The 20,962-nt window shown below is 40.2% G+C and overlaps 2 protein-coding genes across 6 annotated transcripts; both read left to right on the forward strand.

The window, feature by feature from the left end:
• The first annotated feature begins 826 nt into the window (after positions 1 to 826).
• On the forward strand, positions 827 to 11,379 carry LOC9266376 (uncharacterized). 4 transcript variants are annotated; one of them, XR_010740234.1, is made up of 15 exons: positions 827 to 1,542; positions 1,676 to 1,766; positions 1,880 to 2,031; positions 8,277 to 8,427; positions 8,519 to 8,792; positions 8,888 to 8,966; positions 9,120 to 9,256; positions 9,341 to 9,419; positions 9,524 to 9,644; positions 9,739 to 9,893; positions 9,980 to 10,532; positions 10,616 to 10,699; positions 10,764 to 10,843; positions 10,922 to 11,002; positions 11,077 to 11,379. XR_010740234.1 is itself a non-coding variant. In XM_026023861.2 (15 exons), exons 4-10 carry the CDS (start codon positions 8,284 to 8,286, stop codon positions 9,811 to 9,813), a joined length of 909 nt encoding a protein of 302 aa, XP_025879646.1. In that variant the 5' UTR covers positions 827 to 1,575; positions 1,676 to 1,766; positions 1,880 to 2,031; positions 8,277 to 8,283; the 3' UTR covers positions 9,814 to 9,893; positions 9,980 to 10,532; positions 10,616 to 10,699; positions 10,764 to 10,843; positions 10,922 to 11,002; positions 11,077 to 11,379. The 4 variants fall into 4 exon arrangements, 2 of the variants coding, with proteins under 2 accessions (XP_025879646.1, XP_066164972.1); XR_010740235.1 differs by having other exon boundaries at positions 827 to 1,179; XM_026023861.2 differs by having other exon boundaries at positions 827 to 1,575.
• A 4,133-nt stretch (positions 11,380 to 15,512) lies between these two features.
• Positions 15,513 to 20,303, forward strand: LOC4333173 (uncharacterized). 2 transcript variants are annotated; one of them, XM_015772307.3, is made up of 10 exons: positions 15,513 to 15,812; positions 15,891 to 16,104; positions 16,201 to 16,361; positions 16,472 to 16,617; positions 17,709 to 17,771; positions 17,860 to 17,952; positions 18,397 to 18,558; positions 18,659 to 18,765; positions 19,376 to 19,518; positions 19,601 to 20,303. In XM_015772307.3, exons 1-10 carry the CDS (start codon positions 15,710 to 15,712, stop codon positions 19,867 to 19,869), a joined length of 1,461 nt encoding a protein of 486 aa, XP_015627793.1. In that variant the 5' UTR covers positions 15,513 to 15,709; the 3' UTR covers positions 19,870 to 20,303. The 2 variants fall into 2 exon arrangements, with proteins under 2 accessions (XP_015627793.1, XP_015627794.1); XM_015772308.3 differs by having other exon boundaries at positions 19,376 to 19,512.
• Positions 20,304 to 20,962: the final 659 nt, after the last annotated feature.

A 20,962-nucleotide genomic window follows, 5' to 3' on the forward strand; every position in this document is an offset into this window, starting at 1 on the left:
AGTATGCAAGATGCTATTGGCTGGATTACTCCTGGTCTCCTCGGTCATATTGTTCCTATATGGTGGACATTGCCTATACATCCTTCATCTCTGTATTGTGGGCCCGAGCTGTGTTCTACTCCATTGGTGTTGGTCTAGGGATGATATATGCTACAGTGTATGTTATCGATTTTATTCGGTGCTACAGTTGAGTAGACACAGCTGTTTGGCTGATTAGTGGGCCAGTCTGCCATTGGACGCTTAGGTGCTTGTTGCTTATTGGTGGGTGTAAATTTGTAGGGTCTGAATTAATTTTTTTCCCCTTGCTCCACAGCACTACAAAATTGTTGCTTTGCTTTTCATTTTTTTTCCTTCCCTTTCGCTTTTCCAGCCTCATCAGTTTCTTCACATTTGCTATTCTCCGTTTATTTCCTGCCAAAGCTCTATCCATTTTGCCTCTACTCAATCGTCCATCCATCATGGCAAGGTAAAAGTTGGTTCAATGTGTATTCTTTCATTCTTGCACATATGCATCACCAAAAGTTTTTCTAAATTCCATCCAAAAAAACTAATCTTGGGAATCCTAAATGAAATTTAATGTGTAAAATTTTTTATTCCTCCAAGAGATTAGGTAAAATTAAATCCCTAAAACCAAAAAGTGAGTCCGATGTAAAGCTACCAAAAGAAATCAACTTATTTGTCCTGCTGCGTGCCGACGATGTTGTTGACGTGTAGAGGTCCATGAGAGTGAGACCATGGGTGACTTAATTCTCTCTGAGCAAGAAAAAAAATGATACAGTACCAATACTTTGATATATGTCCAACGCATAGGAGGTTCCAAGCTAGCATAACCACACAAACAGGTCAACCCCTTCTCAGTTCTCACCCTGCTAGGCTGCTAGACCCTCTCTTCCTCATCATTCCTACCAGATAAACAGAGAAAGAAAAGGTCTCATAGCATAGGAACCAACGAGGCAGGACGGCAGGAGGCCTGTTCGCTTGAGGTGTCTAGCCTGGAGTGCTTGCCACTAGGAGTGAGGCAGCGAAGGGGACATGGTTGCTGGCGGCGGAGTCAATTTGATGGTGACGACTGTATGCGGTGGGTCTCGACCAGTAGCGACGGGAAAGAAGGCGTGTTCCCCGGCCGACGGCGAGGAGGCGCCGTCCCCTCGGCGGCGGGGTGAAGGCCTGCAGATGAAGGTAGTAGCAGCCCAGGCGGCGGTGAAAATCAAGAGACGAGGCGGAGGAGGCTAGCGTGACGTTAGGGAAAAAGGCGGGTCCAGATCGGCGCAGGCCCAGTGGACATGGAAGAGAGGGCCGACGAGATGAGGCTCCATGCTAGTAGTGGAGACCTGGACGGAGGGCGCTCGATCTGACCAGATCGAGTCAGCGGCGGTGGTTGGAGACGCCTTGATGTAGCCACGCGAAAAAGATGATTTTTCGCTCCTCGTAGGCTGAGAAGACGCGGGAGCGTAGGATTGGGAATGGGAGAGGAGCCCTCACTCAGCCTCAGTATTGAGAGCGAATATTACGGGATAGAAACTCCACAAGTTTAGCATCCGAGTAGGAAATCTATTGGAGCATATTTTTTTTAAAGTAAAATCCTCAAAAATTAAGATTCATTGCTGCTCTTCCTTTCGATGGTGTTCAATCTTGATTGCTTATTGATTTGCTTTGATCTTTCCTATTTTGTTAGGGGAGAAGATCTGCATGGGTTGCATCGGAGCTTCAAAGGTTCTTAATTACTTTTAGTCAGACGTGCAAGAGCTGCTGGAAATACTTGGCAGGTAATTTCAGTTCATCCTTCTGTTCAGTCTGGCATTTCTTTGAGGAGTTCTTCTACTGTTACGCGTTAGATTTAAACTTGTTAGTGTCTAACCATGATGTTTGTACCATGCAGCTCTGGTTGTTTATTCGCTCAAGATAGTGTTGGTTCTCTTTCCTTGCTGCGAAGCTTGCTGTTTCAGTCTATTGTTTAATTAGGGGTTGATATTGCTCTGGTTTCCCTGCCTTTTCCCCTTCCTGTCAGTTCGGTCTGCCTTTGTGCTGAAGGTATTTTCTTCTTCTTTATTGTTATGCATTACTATATTTCTCTAGTAGTTTAATTCTTTGCATGATATTATATGGTATATGTGTGCCCCTGTAAGTGTAAGTTTATGTGTGTGCAACTGCAGTTCCTCCCTAGCTTTGTCATTTTTTTTATATAATTAGATGGTTCTATGCTGTGTGCATATAGTGAAAGTGTTCTTCCCCCTATAGTTTTGGGTATTAGTAGCAAAAGAGAGACGCTACAAGTTACAATTGTCACAATTGTTATAACGACCAATTTGTTCCTTTTACTATCTGTTAAGTCGATGGGTGTACATAGCTTTCTTCTCGACTTTATCTTGCGATGATAGTATGTCGCCTTCTTATATATACATACTTCTTACCTTCTCCTCAGTATTTCATCATTAGATATATGGTCAAAGCTTATGTTTCCAACTTTCCATGGCCATCTTTCTTCCTTTGTAGTTAGCCATAGATGTCTCTCATGTTTCCCTACTGAATATTGCTGTACGATAGCTGATGCTTCTGACCCCTTCTTTTCTTTGGGAATTTCATTATGATGATAGGTTGCTTGCAGCCATAGAACTACTTGTTCCATCCATTGTTGTCCAAGTTGAGTTGTAGCCATTATTTTTTTCGGTGAAACGACAGATCTCATTGAAACTACGCACGAGCCTGTAGCTACTGACTATATGATTTTGTAGTGCACGATTATAGTTTTCAGTCAATGGTAGTGCACAGAAAGTTAGGATGATATGCCCTTTAATTTGCTTTTAGGTTGTATTTGACGGTTTAAATCATGCCGATCATACAGACAATCACTTTCTAACGATATCACTTGCGCATGTTGTTCAATATAGTTAGTTATTTTATTGACAATAGTAAGCTCGGATTCATATCATCGTAGTTTTTTTATTGTTCCTATGTGTGCGTACTTTAAATCCATATAGGCCCTTCTGCAAGACTGCAGCTATGCTTAACTTAATATCATGTAATATGGAATAACGGACCATGTGTTGTTTTATCTCTTGATTTAAGTTGGGGCCTGTAATTTTTTTCCCTCAATTCCTTCGATCTGTATGCGTGAAATGTTTTCACAGATGAATGAAGAAAGTATCAATAGAGTACGCAGAGTTCGTGCTAGCCGGCAAAGACGAGTTGCAAATATTCTTTCTCGGCAACCTGCGATGCATATAGAACATGCTATAATCATACCAAATCAAGCGAGTGAACAAAGTGACCGTAAGAGATCACTCATGGATTTTGCACCTGAATTGACTAAATTAAATAGACAAAGGCGTTGCTTCTTGCGTTCAAAAATACCTCCGTCGCCTACTGAAGGCCGTAGACATGGTATGCTATTTCAATTTTCTTAGATGTGGACCGTATTATTCTTCGTATCTGGGTTCATCATTTCCCCTATTTTTGTACACTGCAGCTATCAACACTAAGAGCATCGGTAGTTCATCACGGGCCGATAAAGAATATATTCAATCACTAAAGGGTTTACACACTATACTAAATACAAACTATACTATTTTTGTTCCGAAAAAAAACTTTCTGACATTCTTCAATACACGCATTGCAGCATTGTACCCAGACAGATCATACTACGGTCCTCCAACATATGAATGCCCATATTGTGGTGCCATGTTTTGGTACCAAGAAAGAGTCAAAAGCACTTCTGCTATCACAAAAAGAAAAATAGTTTACAATCTATGTTGCAAAGGTGGTCAAATACAATTACCTAAGTTACGTCCTCCTGAACCACTTGCAACATTATTAAACTTGCAACATTATTAAACTTTAATGGTGATGCACGATCAAAAATATTTTTGAGACAAATACGATCATATAACTCAATGTTTGCTTTCACTTCAATGGGTGCTATTGTTGACAAATCGATTAATACTGGGAATGCACCTTATGTTTTCAAGATCAATGAAGTTGTGCACCACCGAATTGGTACTCTTGTGCCATCTCGTGGTTCACCTCCAAAATTCGCTCAATTATACATCTATGATGCAGAAAATGAAATACAAAACAGGCTAAATATATTTGAAAATGATGGTGATAATGTAGATAAAGCAGATCCTGAAATACTTGCTGCCCTGTCATCGATGTTTGATGCTGAGAATGCCCTTGTCCAAAACTTTAGATATGCTAAAGAACGTCTTTCTGAACATGGTGATCAGCAAATAACCCTTCGCCTTTTAGGCTGCAACGCAAAAGACGATGTTCAGTATAACCTACCAACAAGTGGTGAAATTGCTGGAATAATAGTGGGTGAATTTTCTGCAAAAGAATACAAATTTGATGTGCTTGTGTATGATAAAAACCATGGACTGCACCAGATTTCTCCATTGCACCCATCTTATATGGCCTTGCAGTACCCTTTGTTATTCCCATATGGTGAACGCGGATTCCATCTTGGCATTAAATATAATAATTATGACGGAGTTGGAAGAAAATATGTCACAATGCCAGAATATTATAGATATATGATGCACTATAGACTAAATGAACCAAATCCTTTGACATGTTATGGTCGATTAAGTGATCAAATTGATGTTGATATATTTTCTACAATTGAAGCTAATAGATTACAATTTTTCATTGACCATCGAAAAGAGTTACGTGGTGAGTCTGTAGATGGGATCGTAGATGCGATTGATAAAGGTGTCACTGATGGTGATTCAATTGGAAAGCGTGTCATACTTCCTGCCAGTTTCATTGGAGGGAGAAGGTATATGGTGATGAACTATCAAGATGCAATGGCAATATGCCATGTTTATGGATCACCTGACCTCTTTGTGACATATACATGTAATTCAAAATGGCAAGATATTGCTGAAGCGATTCGATTTGAGCCTGGTCAACAACCATCTGATAGAGCCGATATCATTGTTCGTGTATTTAATATGAAGGTTAATGAATTCATAACTGATATTAGAGAGGGCAGAACTTTTGGTAAAGTTCTTGCAGGTATTCTTATACCCTCTTGGTCCATAGAATATATTGAATTAAGGATAGCACACTCATAGTATTCTCTCTTAAATTATTACAGTCCTCTACACTGTTGAGTTCTAGAAACGTGGGCTTCCGCACATACATTGCTTGGTTTGGCTCGCAGCTCCCACTACTGACGTGTCAGCATCTATCATAGATGGCTTCATTTGTACTGAAATACCCGATTATGACACTGATCGACTAGGATATGAATTGGTTAGCGAGTTCATGATGCATGGTCCCTGTGGTGATGCAAACAAAAGTTGTCCTTGCATGAAAAACGATAAATGCTCAAAAAACTACCCTAAAGATTTTCAAGATGAAACCATTATTGATGAAGCTGCTTTTACAATTTATAGACAGAGAAATGATGGACGATGTATTATAAAAAATGGAATTCCCTTGGATAATAGATCTGTTGTCCCCTATAACATGAAATTGCTTAAAAAATACGAGGCACACATAAATGTTGAGTGGTGTAACAAATCAAATTTGATAAAATATTTATTTAAATATATCACGAAAGGCCAAGACCGAGCTAAAATCTACTTCGAAACAACAGCTAAGACAACAAATGCATCACCGAATCATGACCTTGCTCCACGTGATGAAATATTAGAATACATGGATGCAAGATTTCTTTCGACCTGTGAGGCACTTCATCGATTGTTTGAATTTGATATACACTATAGAGTACCTCTTGTTGAACGATTGGTTGTCCACTTACCTGGGAAAAACTATGTTAGATATGAGAAAGGATCGGACTTACGAGCAGTGCTTGAAAGTCCTGCTGCGAAGCGTTCAATGTTAACTGAATGGTTTGAAGCTAACAAAAAATATTCTAAAGCCCATTCATTAACATACTGTGAATTTCCGAAAGAGTGGTCATGGGAGTCATCATCTAGAGTATGGCGCCAGCGAACACCTGCTGCAAAAATTGGTAGAATATATTATGTGCATCCAACTGCTGGTGAACTTTACTACCTACGCATGTTGTTAATGATTGTTAAAGGCGCTCAAAGTTATGTTGATGTGCGTACATTTAATAATATTGTCTATGCCACATTTAGAGAAGCATGTGAGGCACGAGGGCTCCTTGAGGGGGACAATGAATGGTATCTACTTTTCGATGAAGCAATAGTCTCTGCATCTTCACAGCAGCTTAGACAACTTTTTGTGACTATACTTCTTTACTGCTCTGTTAATGATGTGCGATCATTGTTTGACAAGTATTGGTTATATATGACAGATGATATACATAGCAAACTAAAAAAAGCATTGGATAACCCGAATTGTATCATTCCACCTGACCATTTGCTTAATCTTCTTCTCCACGAACTTGCTAATGTGTTTGCGAATAGTGGTGGTAATATAAAGGATTTTAACCTGCCACATCCATCGTCTGTACCACATATTCCTGGTAATAATAGATTGATTGAAGAAGAATTTGCACTTGATCCACTTATGTTAAGCATGCATGCAAATTCTTTGATACACCAATTGAACAATGATCAAAAAAAACATTTTCGACATCATAACTTCTCGTGTTGCTGCGAATCAACCTGGTTTTTTCTTTGTGTGTGGCCATGGTGGAACTGGAAAAACATTCCTGTGGAATGCTATTATTGCAAAACTTAGATCACATAATAAAATTGTTCTTGCCGTCGCTTCATCGGGCGTAGCGTCACTGCTATTACCTAGAGACAGAACAGCTCATTCTCGATTTAAAATACCAATTGACATTGATGAAACAAGTATTTGCAATGTAAAACGAGGAACTATGCTTGCTGAGCTTTTAATTGAGATTGCATTAATCATATGGGATGAAGCTCTAATGACACATAGGCGATGCTTTGAAGCACTAGACCGCACATTACGTGATATACTTTCTGAGACATGCCCTTTGAATTCTATTATACCTTTTGGAGGAAAACCTGTTGTCCTGGGTGGTGACTTCAGACAAATATTGCCAGTTGTTCCTAAAGGCTCCCGTAGTGCTATAATCAATGCATCGGTCACAAACTCAGACTTATGGAAACATGTGACAATATTAACTATGAATATAAACATGAGATTACTTAATCCAATGCTACCTGAAAATGAAAAAAAGGACATGGATGATTTTAGCCAGTGGGTTTTCGCTGTTGGTGATGGAACTTTACCTATGATAGCAAAGGAAGGTGAAAGCTATCCTACATGGATCACAATTCCTGATGATTTACTCATCATAACTGATGGTGATAAATAAATGCCATTGTCAGCGAAGTATACCCTGATTTCCTTGCATCATACAAAAATCCTGAATACCTAGCTTCACGTGCAATTGTTTGCCCTAATAATACAACAGTTGATGAAATAAATAACTATATTATTGGTTTGCTTCCTGGAGATGCAAAAATATACTCAAGTTGTGATACAATATCAAAATGCTCTGAACAAATACCAGATTTTGACTTGCTATATCCACCTGAGTTTCTTAACTCAATAGACGCCACTAACTTTCCTACACATAGACTTATTCTTAAAGAAGCTGTTGTGGTCATGCTACTTCAAAATCTGAATCAATCAATTGGGCTATGTAATTCTTCAATGTATCATACTTACTGGATCAAACATCGGTGAAACTGTTTACATACCTCGGATAACACTGAGTACTACCAAAATGAAATGGCCTTTTACATTACAAAGAAGACAATTCCCTGTTCGTGTTTGTTATTCAATGACTATCAATAAAAGCCAAGGTCAAACACTTCAACGAGTAGGTGTATTTATCAGAAAACCTGTTTTCACACATGGGCAATTGTACGTTGCTATTTCAAGAGCAACAAGCCGATCAGGTTTAAAAATATTAATTGAGAATGACGATGGATCATGTGGTACACAAACAAGAAATATTGTTTACACCGAAGTGTTTAGCGCTACATTGCCAGCGGTGCTTTTCAACACACTGTTCCATATATCATGTTTATGTGTTCTCTTAAATTATCAATAATAATTGAAATACCTTTCTGTTGCAGGCTTTGCCGCTCCATGCTTAACCTCTTTTACCCTAAAAAAGAAGCAATTTTGTACATATATTTTGGAATAAATATACCTCCTTCACATGTACCATATACTATATACATAGTATATGATTTGTCCGCTGCAGTTATATGTACTGTTCTTCTTAGTAACATTTTCTTGTACATATATAGTAGTGTTGTTTCGTCTATACTAAAAGTATTTTGTGCTTATTGCAGATTCCATATGGCGCATGTACTGATTTCACAGCTATCGTTTGGAGATTCAAACAAAAGAATCCTTGCAAGGGTCTCCAGGCTATGGAACTTTACTGATCTCAACAATCATACAAAAATTTTCCACACTGATCTTGTCTTACTCGATGAAATGGTAATAATTTATGTGCCAAATCCATTTTCTATATTTGCCTTACTATATCAATAATTCTCTTGATAACATGATTTGTATTTATAATCTGTAGGGGACTAGCATACATGCCCAAATTTACCCCCCTATAACAGAAAAGATGAAACCTCTCCTTAAGGAAGAAAAGGTTTACTACATTGACTCATTCACTGTTAGGGCTGCAAACAGAACATACAGGCCAGTTGCAAACAACCTAATGATCCTCTTCAGTAAATGGACAACACTTGAAGAACACATTAATGTCCCTCCTCATTTCCCTGGTATTACATTTTCACTGACACCATTCGAAGATGTTCCTTCCCTTGTCGAGAAAAATTCATTCTACGTTGGTAATAACATACTTTTATTGTGTTACAATTATTGTTATATACATCTTCTGCAATGCCATATCATTTTATTAAACTTATATGCCATATCACTGAAGTTGGTGCAGTCACTACTATACGTCCTAAGTCCAGAAACGCTGAGAGCTTAAAAAGGACATTACAGATCCGCGATGCAAGGTTAGTTTAGTACAACTAAATATTTACATGTTCATTATTTACTTAATCTTTTTCGCTAGCATTCACACAAACTATCTCACATATTCTTAACACTAAGTCATCTCTTCCAATTACAATTAAATCACTTTTTCCCCTCCAAATCTACAAAACTAGCAATTCAACTCTTCCTGTCACACTCTGGGGAGAAAGAGCAACCTCTTTTGATGCTAATGACATATACAATGCTGGTCAAACTCAAGCTCAAGTTGTTGTGTTTGTTGGAACACTTGTGAAAGATTACAGAGGATTAGGTACATTTCTTTCTAAACTTTCAATTACTGTAGTATTGACTACATGCAACTAACAATATCTAATAATTTCCTCCACATATATAGGCCTTACACTAACTGGAAGCTCACCATGCAAATGGTATATTAATCTAAATATTCCTGAAGTAGCAGAACTAAATGAGAGGTAATTTAATTTATTTAACGTTATTCTTACAATCTATGTGCACCACTGTATTCTTCAAGGTTTTCGCAGTATCCATTAATCTAAGATACAATTCTTCTATGTAGCTTTAGCACAAACTTTCAGCCAATCAAGTGGGTTGATGAGCCTGCTACAGGATACAACCAGGATGTACCAGAAGAAAAGAGTATTGCAGAAATCCTTAATATCAACCCTCACAAACACAAGGTTGACACTATCTCCAGAACACATCTTAACTACATCTATCCACTTTTTGATGATAAAATTACCAATATGATATTTTCATTGTCTTCTTATGCAGGGAACATGTTTTATAGTAAATGTGACTGTCAGAAGGATATGTAATGAATATTCTTGGTGGTACAATTCATGTTGAATGTGCTACAAAACTTCAAAACCATATGGCTCTAGCTACAGATGCTCCAGCTATTCTAACATCGGAATACCAGATCCAAGGTTCATAACAGAACACGCTCTGTCCTCTTACATCTTTAGCAATTATCATCCACACATTGCTATAGCCATATCCATTTTTCATGCAGGTACAAAGTAGTATTAATTTCCGGCGATGATGATGCTAATGCTACATTTATCCTTTTCGGAAGGATCGCACAACGGCTACTACGCAGGCCCATAGAATCTCTCATTGAAGAAAATCCACCAAACAGTGAATACATTCCAAGTGAAATCACGTCACTTATTGGCAGCAATTTTCCATGGAATGTTAGCTTTACACGGGATACTGTTATGAGAAGTCAAGAGTGCCTACAAGTTAATAGCATTATATCCGCTGGTGCTTCAAACCAACCACTACTCCTTATGTCCCCAGATGCTTCACAAGTGACATCAGCTATTGTCTCAGCAAGCTCAAGCAGCTCTGTCCAAACAGCACCAACACCAAATGAAACAAGCAATGAATCACAGCAGCCCATTCAACCAAGACAAACCATCTCAACACCAACCAAGTTCACTATCGCTCAGGGAACACAGGACACCCCAACTAGCAAATCAAGTTCTTCAACACCTACCAAGAAAAGCATTGTCTCAGTGTCTCACATGCAGTCTAGCAAGACCAAACCTAAAACTGATGATAAGGTAACCACTTTATAGCCACCCTTAAACTTGTTGTCACTCATACTGAATTACATCCACTCTCACTTCTTTCCTAATTTTGCAAGCCCAAAACTGACACAAAAGCTGAAGAAAACATCTCACATGATAAATCTTCAATTGTTGTCCTGCCTGATACTGCTGAAAATATGGTACTACTACATCTCTTTCCTTTCATCTCATTCATTAAGACTTAACCGCCACTTCTTTTACAAGGGAAAGGGACTACCAGAAACTGCTGAAGAAGCCAAACAAGCAACCCCATCCTTCCCTACATATACCCCAGCCAAAAAAAGGTGCTTTGATCACTCCTAGGTGCATTCCAATAATAAAGATTTCTTCCATTGTAACTAATACATCGTTTCAATAAACAGAGGAAGGCCTACACCTACAGCAACACCTCCGGTTGCTAAGAAATTGTTCAAGGATGGTGCCAAGCAAAAAGGCAATGACAGGTTACTCCTCAAACACAAACTCACCTATCTACACATAACAAATTAGCAATTTAAAGGCATTCCTAATCTCACAGCTCTTAATTCATCTACACAATGAATGAGTTGTCGACGTGCAATCCATCTCAAGACTTTTGCTTATATATATGTACAAAGCTATGTCCCAGCTAGAAGACAGATGGCAGTTGTGAAATTACCCAGGACTAAAGAACCAAGATCTTTTGTTCATGGCTTTTTGTCATGATTATCATTGTATATAAGTGTTGCCTTATCTACCTTCCTTAGCATTGTATGATCTAAGATGCTACTGCATCTGCTACCAATGCTGTAGAACATAGTATGTATATGCATGCAGTCTAGCTGAATGACATGCCTTTATACTATCTAAGTAGTTCGAGTAAAATGCCTGCCGTTACAGTAATAAGCTATCCATCTTGATACCCTTATTCACAAATGCTTACAATTCAATGCTTCAAACTAATTCATTCTTTTTCACCACCTAAAACAGGAAAAAAACACAGCCAATTTTCCAAAAAAGGAAAAGCACAGCTAATTTCCCAAAAAAGAACAAACGCAAAGCGCGCTCCCGCTCTAGTTATTTTATAAGAGAACTACACAACGGTGTATACCGTTGGTCCATCAGAACACTTCAAATGATAACATCATATGCTAACGTAAACACGATAACTTGATACCAAATCTAGGCTAGTATTAGGGGTAGGGTAGAGTATAGATACTATACTTACGTCAGAACGACACCATAGAAAAATATATGGTACCGAGGTACTATATATGGTACCTATACACAGATAAAACTTGATAACATGTTGATGTTATGATGATGTCAATACACATTAACTATTTTATTGGAATGGTATATATTATTAATTTGCTTATATTTCAAAATCTATATCTCAACTACTTAAAAATTCGCAACTTTCTATTCGTCACATTCCGATTCATCCGTTTTTTGCGTACGTCCGTGTCGTGCGAGCGTCTTCCCCCGTCTTCCTTGTGTAGTCATTTTCCGATTCCTACTCGACGATATCATATGAGGGGACCAAAATCCACCGGATTTCGTTAGGCTTAACTAAAATTGGTTGAGGAGAAATGGAGAGGAGATCGAGGGGATTCCGTTTTCGCATCCAATTTGAAAGGAGAAGCGGTAGAGAAGCTCGATTTGAGAAGGGGATCGACTTCTACACTATGCGACAACAGAATTCGGTCTCGTCCGGAGGAAGACGACCAAGCTGGCCCAGTGAGCCCGATGTGCCAGTCAGAGAAAGGGAGGAAACCTAGGCTAGCTTGATGGGCCGAACATCTGTTGGGCCGAGGAGGAGAAGGAAGAGGTGGCCCAAATGGATGGGGAAAAGAGAGGAGGGAAGTGGGCTTGCACATGAAAAAAATTGGATCAGAAATATCCAAATCTTAGTAAGTCTATTTCGCCTTCCTTATCTTTTGCTCTTGGTCATAGGAGATGGGGAAGACAACAGGGCAGGGAACCTCACATCTTTAGCTTGAGGGATGTAGATCCTATGCAATGCTGCTGCTGCAGTAGCAGTGGTTGACATGTGGTGCCAGGCACACAATGACATGTGGGGCCGGACACACACATAGGCTTTTCCAAATCTTAGTAAGTCTATTTCGCCTTCCTTATCTTTTCGCACGACAACTGGCGGAAGAGCCGAGGCGTCGGTGACCTTGTTTTATTCCGAGCAGTGATGAGGTACAGTCCTGCCTTAACATTGGCCATTCGATTTGTTATGGACGCAGCGGATCACGCGACTACCAAAGTTGCAGTTGACGTAACGATGAGATGAGGTGCAGGTCGCTGACATGTGGGTCCACTGCCACGTCACTAGAAATCACTTTCCAAACCAACGAAGGAGAAAATTTGCACCTGTTTTTGAAGTTGGAAGGCATTATACCCGATTTTACGGTTGAGGGATGCGTTATAAATTTCACGCCATCATAAATTTTATGGTTTAGAAAAATACCATTACTATTCACCTATTTGGTACTATTCCATTATAATTTCATATGTATTGGAAATATACCACTATATACCTTTTCACAACATTTTTTGTTTTTTTAAGACCAAATTACCCTCCTCTTCTTCCTTCTTCCTTCCCCTCTCTCCTCTCTTCCTTCCAGCCGACGAACTCCTATGAGCTCATCAGCTCATGTCACAGGCTGCCGCCGGCTGTAGCGTTGGAAGAGCCGCCGCGCAGGACACCACTGCCGATTGAGCTAGAGGAGAGTGTGATAATAATCCGGCCCAGGCGGTGTTGGCCGAGGCCCAACAAATTAAAGTTGCCTGGACCCTAACAGTTCTTAGGCACACCTACTCGGGGAAAGGCCTAATCTCCCTAAAAGACTAGTCCAATAGGGGAAGGGTGGCTCTCCCTTTTAAGGTGGCTTCTTCCTCCCAAACGGCCCAATCTCCCTAAAAGACTAGTCCAATAGGGAAGGGTGGCTCTCCCTTTTAAGGTGGCTTCCTCCTCCCAAGCTAAGCAAGGTGGAATTATTCAGAGGCTCACACGGTCGCCGCCCGACTTTTGCGTCTTTGCCAACGGGTAATAGTGGAGGATGTCCTCATCATTCCCACCCCCTTAACAAGGACCCAGCTCTGATACCAGATGATAACAATCCGGTACAGGTGGGGTTGGCCGAGGCCCAACAAATTATAGTTGCCCGGACCCCAACAGTTCTTAGGCACACCCACTCGGGGAAATGCCCAATCTCCCTAAAAGACTAGTCCAATAGGGGAAGGGTGGCTCTCCCTTTTAAGGTGGCTTCCTCTTCCCAAGCTAAGAAAGATGGAATTATTCAGAGACTCACACGGTCGCCGCCCGACTTTTGTGTCTTTGCCAGCGGGTAATAGTGGAGGATGTCCTCATCAGAGTGTCACACAGTTGTGAGAGCTTGCTTGCACTCATTTAAGCTAGGATTCAGTAATGTGGGGCAGAAACGTACAAAATACGTTGGCCTATGTAGTGTGTAATTGTGTTTATGCAGAGACATACGGATATGCATTTGCTGCTTGTATTCAGGGGGGTGTTTAGATTAAGGAGTGTAATGTTTTAGCATGTCACATCGGATATTATATAGGGTGTCGTATGGGGTGTTCGAACACTAATAAAAAATTAATTACAGAATCCGTCAGTAAACAGCGAGATAAATTTATTAAGAATAATTAATCCGTCGTTAGCAAATGTTTACTATAGCACCACATTATCAAATCATGGAGCAATTAGGCTTAAAAAATTCTTCTCACAAATTAGTCGTAACCTGTACAATTAGTTATTTTTTAGCCTATATTTAATACTTTATACAGGTGTTCAAACGTTCGATGTGACAGGGTGTAAATTTTTTGTGTGGATCTAAACAGGGCCTCAGTGACTGAACCATGCCAGGTTGGTAGGAGTGTATGTGTATACAGGCTAGTTCGTATATGCTGTGTCGTATGGTAGGGCACAACACCTCAACCGGCCCACGCCTCCAACAATGTGGCAAACGCTCTTGTCGTCGACAACAGCCTTTCCAGCACACCGTCGTCGACGTGAACGGACCAACCGCTGCCGGCGGCTTCTCTGAACTTTGCCGAGACTGCAATCCTCACCGTGCAGTCCAGCGCCGTGGCCGGCTACATAATTTTGTCGGAGTTTGTCAAGCTGGAGGACGGGAGATTGGGGAAAAAGAAATTGATGAAGGTAGAAGAAAGGGACAATTTGGTCCTAAGACCTTAAAAAATGCTGTGAAAGGATATATAGTGGCATATCTCCAACACTTGTAAAATTGTAATGGCATGATTTTAAATAGATGAATAGTAATAGTATATTTCCAAACTGTGAAATTTACAGTGGTATAGATCCGATTAACCCTTTTGAATAAAGGGCAAAAGATGAGGGATGTATAATGAACTTATTTCTCAAATCTTAGGTTCCATGTTCCTATTCTCACGACGCGTGACAATATCTAACCAAAGATCCTTCAAGAAGCCGGGGGTTATGTGGCTTGTATTAATCTTCATCGCAGTTGTGGTTGGCACATCTCCCATGTTGCTTATCAAACTAGAGTAGATGACATGGTTTGGGGTGTGTCAAGCAGTAAGGCATAGAGATGACGATGACTAAATTTTCATCACCTTAGGATGTGTTTAGTTCAGCACAAAGTTTGAATTTTGGTTGAAATTGGAGATGATGTGACTGAAAAGTTGTATGTGTATGACAGGTTGATGTGATGAAAAAGACTGAAGTTTGGATCCAAACTTTAGATCTAAACACAGCCTTAATTTTCTATAAAACCAGTGAAAATGGAACAACTAAATAGTGAGAAATATGTTCCGCAAGACGTCGTAGAAATAAGATCGGGAAAGCAACAGGGACATCAACGGACATAATCTAATAAAATTTAAAAATTATCTTACCCTTGCACGTGCCATTTTTTTTAGTATTAAGAAAAAAAAGAAAACATTATCTGTTCATCGAAGACTCCTGTTCGTAGGGGGTTCGTACTCGCAAAATCCTTCGCGACCAAGGTACCTAATGTTGCTGCTACTGCCGTACCGCCATCCTGCGCTACCACCGACCACGGCGTTGTTTCAAAGCTAAACCACCCTTTCCCTCCTCCTCCTCCTCCTCCCTCCCTCCCCCGTCTTCTCCTACCATCGCCCCGAAACAAATCCCCAATCCCTCAATCGCCGCCGCGATGCCACCACTCCACCGCCGCCTCGTTCTCTGCTTCCTCATCCTCGCCGCCGCCGCCGCCGCTACCACCGCTGCCTCCATCTCCACCCCCGCCGAGCTCGCGGGTAAGTATTTACTTTCTCCCCTCCCAAACCCCACCAAACCCTAACCCTAACTGTTTTTTAACATCCTTCTCCTCGCAGTCGCGTCGCACCCTCTGTCCCCCCTCCGTCTCCCGCCGGCCGCGCCCTTCGCCGGCGGCGGGGAGGGCGGCGGCGGTGGCGGTGGCCCCTTCTGCACACGCGTGCATATCCGCGGTCGCCCGTCCCGCCTCCGCGACCCGTCGCGCTTCTTCCACGCCCTCAGGGTCCGCGCCAACGCTACCCGCCCCAGCGGACTTGAGCTCTGCTTTCACCGGTAAGTGGGAATGCGGACATAAACCCTAGCGCTTCCTTGCTATGTCTGCGCGTTTCGCCTGATTTTTCTTTTGGTTGGCCCGGCTGGTGTTTGTAGGAATGCCACAGTGGGTCCATGCAAGTGCGCGGCGTCACAGTGCCATAAGATGGCCAAGAGCGGCCTATGGGTGCAAGCCATCTCCCCGTACGACACCCGGGTCCTCGATTTCCGGATGCCATCGGACCCTTCGAGGTCTATCATAGTGTCGACGGAGGAAGGTACTGTTTTCTTTCTCCTTGTTTCAGTAGTTGTGTTCTGTTTGCTGGCATCGTTTGCGTGTATATTGATGTGGGAGTGCTTTGGGGGCTTTCTGTGGTTGTGTTTGCAGAGTTCTTGCTTCACAGGGTGGTGTTCTTGTTGCTGGGAATGGTGCTGATGGCAGTGGCGCACACTCTTAGCGAGTCTGTGGTATTCTACTATGGCGGAGCAATGACGATTGGAATTTTCCTTGTAATTCTGATTATACTCTTCCAGGTGAGTTTACCCATCTTCACTAAGTTCTATATATATGGCAATTGATATTGTTTGAAGTTTTGTATGGTGGGTGTTGCCATCATTGTAATAGTTTGGGAAGTTATATTTACATCATGCTTAGCATTGACAGTTAGAAGAATTATTGGCATAGGCGGGTGGCATATATGGAATTACCAAAGTTATTTTCTCATCTGGACAACATAATTTAAACTGTAAACTTTCTTTACTAGAGGGTTTTCTCTGTTACCTTTGTTTCAATTAGTAATATCACGTTTTGTTATCATGTTTAAACTGTAAACTCCACGCAACGACATTCCACTATTCCTATTTCATCTTATCATGTTTATCAAAGTAATCTGCATTCCCACGTTTTCTATTCTGGTGTATAATTTAAAAATATTATTCTGTTACATTTGTTTCCAGTTACCAACACTGCATTGGTGATTAATAAAGCTCTAACTGATTAGATACCTGTTATCATGCTTAGCAAGTCATATTCTGTAAAAAGGAATCAAGAATTGAGAATTTAGGTGTTTGTTATGTTTTGCTGGCAATTTTGTCTTGTATGTAAAACATGCCATTTCATTCAGTGCTTCAGCTTAATGGACACTCGCCCTCCTTTTCTGATGTGCTTATAATAAAATGTGTGTTTCCATTTTTTTTCCCTCGTGTTCTGTTAGGCGAGAAAGTCTCCTGCTTCTATATTGGAACCCTTTTCCAAATTCACTTTGGTGATCCTAAGCTTTTACCATGGAAAGGAAGGGTCGTGGGATGTAAACAAAGAAATGGGGCAAAACACTAACATAATAAGAAAGAAAATGATCGAGACAAATAACCTCATAGTGTTTGCATTTTTAACAGTTTTTTATTGATGACTTATCCTTCTCCTTTTTATCAATGAGCATAAGTTGATTCTTATGAACCAATCTGTCTAGCTTATTGAATTTTCAGTACCAAATGCTTAAACTGAGGTACGATTGTCTGTAGTCCCTCCAAGTATTTTATGTGACAACCAGTTACCTTAGGAGTGTTTTTTTAGTTCTTTTCTTAGCTTACTGTCTGATTTTTTCTATTTTTATCTTCTTTTTCAGGGAATGAAGCTTTTACCCACTGGTAGAAAGAGTTCTCTTGCAATTTTTGTGTACTCTTCACTTGTGAGTATTCATACAATTTGACTTGTTTCTGCTTTGATTGCAATGCCATATCCTTGGAACACTGATTCATGACGTTTTCTCAAAACAGGTTGGCATGACCACATATTTTTTGCACTATTTGTCGGGACTTTTACGTTCTGTGCTTGTGGAAATTGGGATTGCCGAAGACATGCATAATCCTGTATGTAAGTTCTCCTTGTAGGTTACTTATGGTTCATTTGCTACTTCTGTTTCCACCTTCAATTACATGTGCCATATGGAAGAAAGAGCTTTACCTTTTATGGAGGTACAAGTGTATAATATTTTCAACTTTGCAGTTTGCTGCTTGTGTTTTGTAAGTTCGTTTTCATAGATTACTGTGATGTATAAATTTGATAATATCTCATATTCTCTTCAAATATTTACTTATGCTTGTCTCTGCCAGTTCTTGTTGATAAATAGTCTGGTTATAATAGTCCCATAAAGAGATAGTCCATGATTTATCATTAGTATTCCCTTCAAGTTTATATGCTGCTGTCAAATTATCCCATAAATATATTGCTAATGCTTTCAAAAGCATCATTCGTTCAAGGTCCATTTTCTCTTTTCCCTGTGACATACCAACATCCAATATATGTTATTGCAGCTAGGTGTATTCCTTCTCGTAAGTGTGATCTTAGCTGGAGCCTGGTTTGGTTACTGGGGTGTCCGTAAGCTTGTGCTAACAGAAGAAGGATCTGTTGATGCTGGTGTGGCTTATTTTGTTGAGTGGGCTATCTTGATTATTTCTGCAGTTATGATCCTGCAGGTAAGTTGTTATAGTGACCTGTTATTTACTGACAATCCTAATAATTTGCTTATCTGTTAACTGACATACAAGCTTTTGCTTGTTCTTTTTTTCCGTGTAGAGTTCTTTGGACTATCTCTTTGCATTTTCAGCATTATTATTTTGCACAGCCATCAAAGCAGTTTCTAGGATTGAGGGAAAGTCAAGAGTTCTACGGTGCCTATCAAGGTAAGATGCAATATATTCGTATATCTTATTATCAGGGAAGTCACCTCATACTTTCGCATTGATCATAACCCTTGTCAATTGTCATCAAGGAGAATTTGACTTGATTGTAACTATGTAAGAGCAGGGTTCCTCATATTCTATTGTTTATGGTTGGGTTCCTAACTTTTATAGATTTAGCCAGTGCACTTTGTTATTTGTATCTGCTGATTATTCTTGGCCAGTGCACACACAGCTAAGTCCAATAGATGTTTTCTCCTATGTGTGTAGTATGTTGTGCAACATCAGAGTAATTACTTTAGATGTGAATAGAAAGTGGAACACTGACAGGAATTGGGTATGCTGGGAAATAATTCATGTCTTAGTCCTTGTATCTTTCTAAATGTATTATCTTGTAGATGTGATGGTGAATGTATGCAACTTTGTCAAAAACCTTTTGGTTACATTTATAACACTATGTTTCGTAGAGATGACGCTGAATAATGTCTTTGTGGATAATAGTTTCTCCAAATGAATGGGTCCCTTTGCCTTAAGAATGCATTTCATTTTGTTACCACCAAATCTTTTGATAACATGGTTAACACATCAATGACCTGATTGTATCTCTTGGCAGGGCATTTTCGAACATTGTTCCCACTGGCTATGAAGGTTTTGGTGAGGAGTACTCCAGCATGAATGGATCTCACCAAGATGGATTTAGCAAGCTTCATGGTGAATACATGAGGAGTACACCAAAAAGAAATTCACTTCGTACGGGTTTGTCATTTCTTTTACCTGTATGATGTCATAGTTCGGTATTATTGTTTGGTGAATGACCTAAAATCTTTTGCTTTTACAGGATCAAGGAAGACATTGTCTCAAGACCTTGCTACGGATAGCTACTATTCTACCTTCCACACTAACCCTGAGCGGAAAAAGTTTTCAGAGGAGGAATATGCAGCATTCACTAGAGAAGAGACACATAAAGCTATGAAACAACTGGTCTCATCGCCTGATTTCAACAGGTGGGCACTAGCAAACGTGGACAGGATATCTGTGACTCCTCCACAAAGAACACCCCAAAATAGCATGAGCCAGCAGCGGAAACGTTTGTTCGGACTGTTTTAAGCTGTGTGTGATATCTTCCATCTAGTAATCTGGTTTCAATTGCCAATCAATAGATTTGAGCTGTATATCAGTTTTTCTTCCTGGTAGTGGTATCTTCAGTGTGCTTGCAGCGGTAGGTATTCAATGTATATGAATTGAGTGGTAGCTAGCAGCTGTAACAATGGTGTATTTGCTTGTGGAAGCGAATCTGTAGTAGCTGTAACGATGGCGTATTTACTTTTGTGGAAGCAAATTTTGTAGGATACCCTGTTAGGTTTCTTGTTGGGTTGAAACATCTGGAGTATAGTACTAACTTCTAGGTGCTACGGTGAGTCTCAAGCTGATTATATTGTACAACCGCACTTCATCGCTGAGGCTGCTTATGTAAACCGGAGGATGCCAGCTGCCCGATACAGTTGTAGTTGTGGAGCTTCTATGATACATTCTTTTGTGAAGTTCAGGGCTGTTATGTTTTGCCACGTCAAACCTTAGATATGGTGTACAATTTTTAGTCTAACCTTTGGTTGGTTACTATGGGGTTGTTTGGTTGCATGCCACAACTTGCTATGCCTAAAGTGAGTCATGCCACAGTTTTTTAGTCATTTGTTTAGTTGATGACTCAATTATGGCTAGCCACACCTTTTCTCTATATGGCCCCACATGTCTGTATGTTTGGCTAACTTTGGCTAAATTGTGGCTAGCATGCTAGCCACACATTTTGTGGCAGCCACACCTTACCTAATATGTGATTTGGCAAAGTTAGTAAGCAACCAAACATCCCCATATTTATGTCTTGCCACACTTACATAGTTCTTGGGTCTACACCAACAATTGTGTGGTTCTATCAAAAAAAAAACAATTGTGTGGTCTGTGGTATGCCACACTTCTAGCAATGTGAGATGTGATAAATTTATGATTATCCTTAGGCTGTGTTTGATGGTGGGTGTTGGGAACCCATCTCCCATGTATGGAAAACGGAGCGGTTTATTAGCGCGTGATTAATTAAGTATTAGCTGATTTTTTTAAAAAAAGGATCAATGTGATTTTTTTAAGCAACTTTTGTATAGAAACTTTTTGTAAAAAAACGCACCGTTTAGCAGTTTGAAAAGCGTGA

The sequence above is a fragment of the Oryza sativa genome, chromosome 3 (assembly GCF_034140825.1).
Source record: "Oryza sativa Japonica Group chromosome 3, ASM3414082v1".
Taxonomy (NCBI): Eukaryota; Viridiplantae; Streptophyta; class Magnoliopsida; order Poales; family Poaceae; genus Oryza; species Oryza sativa.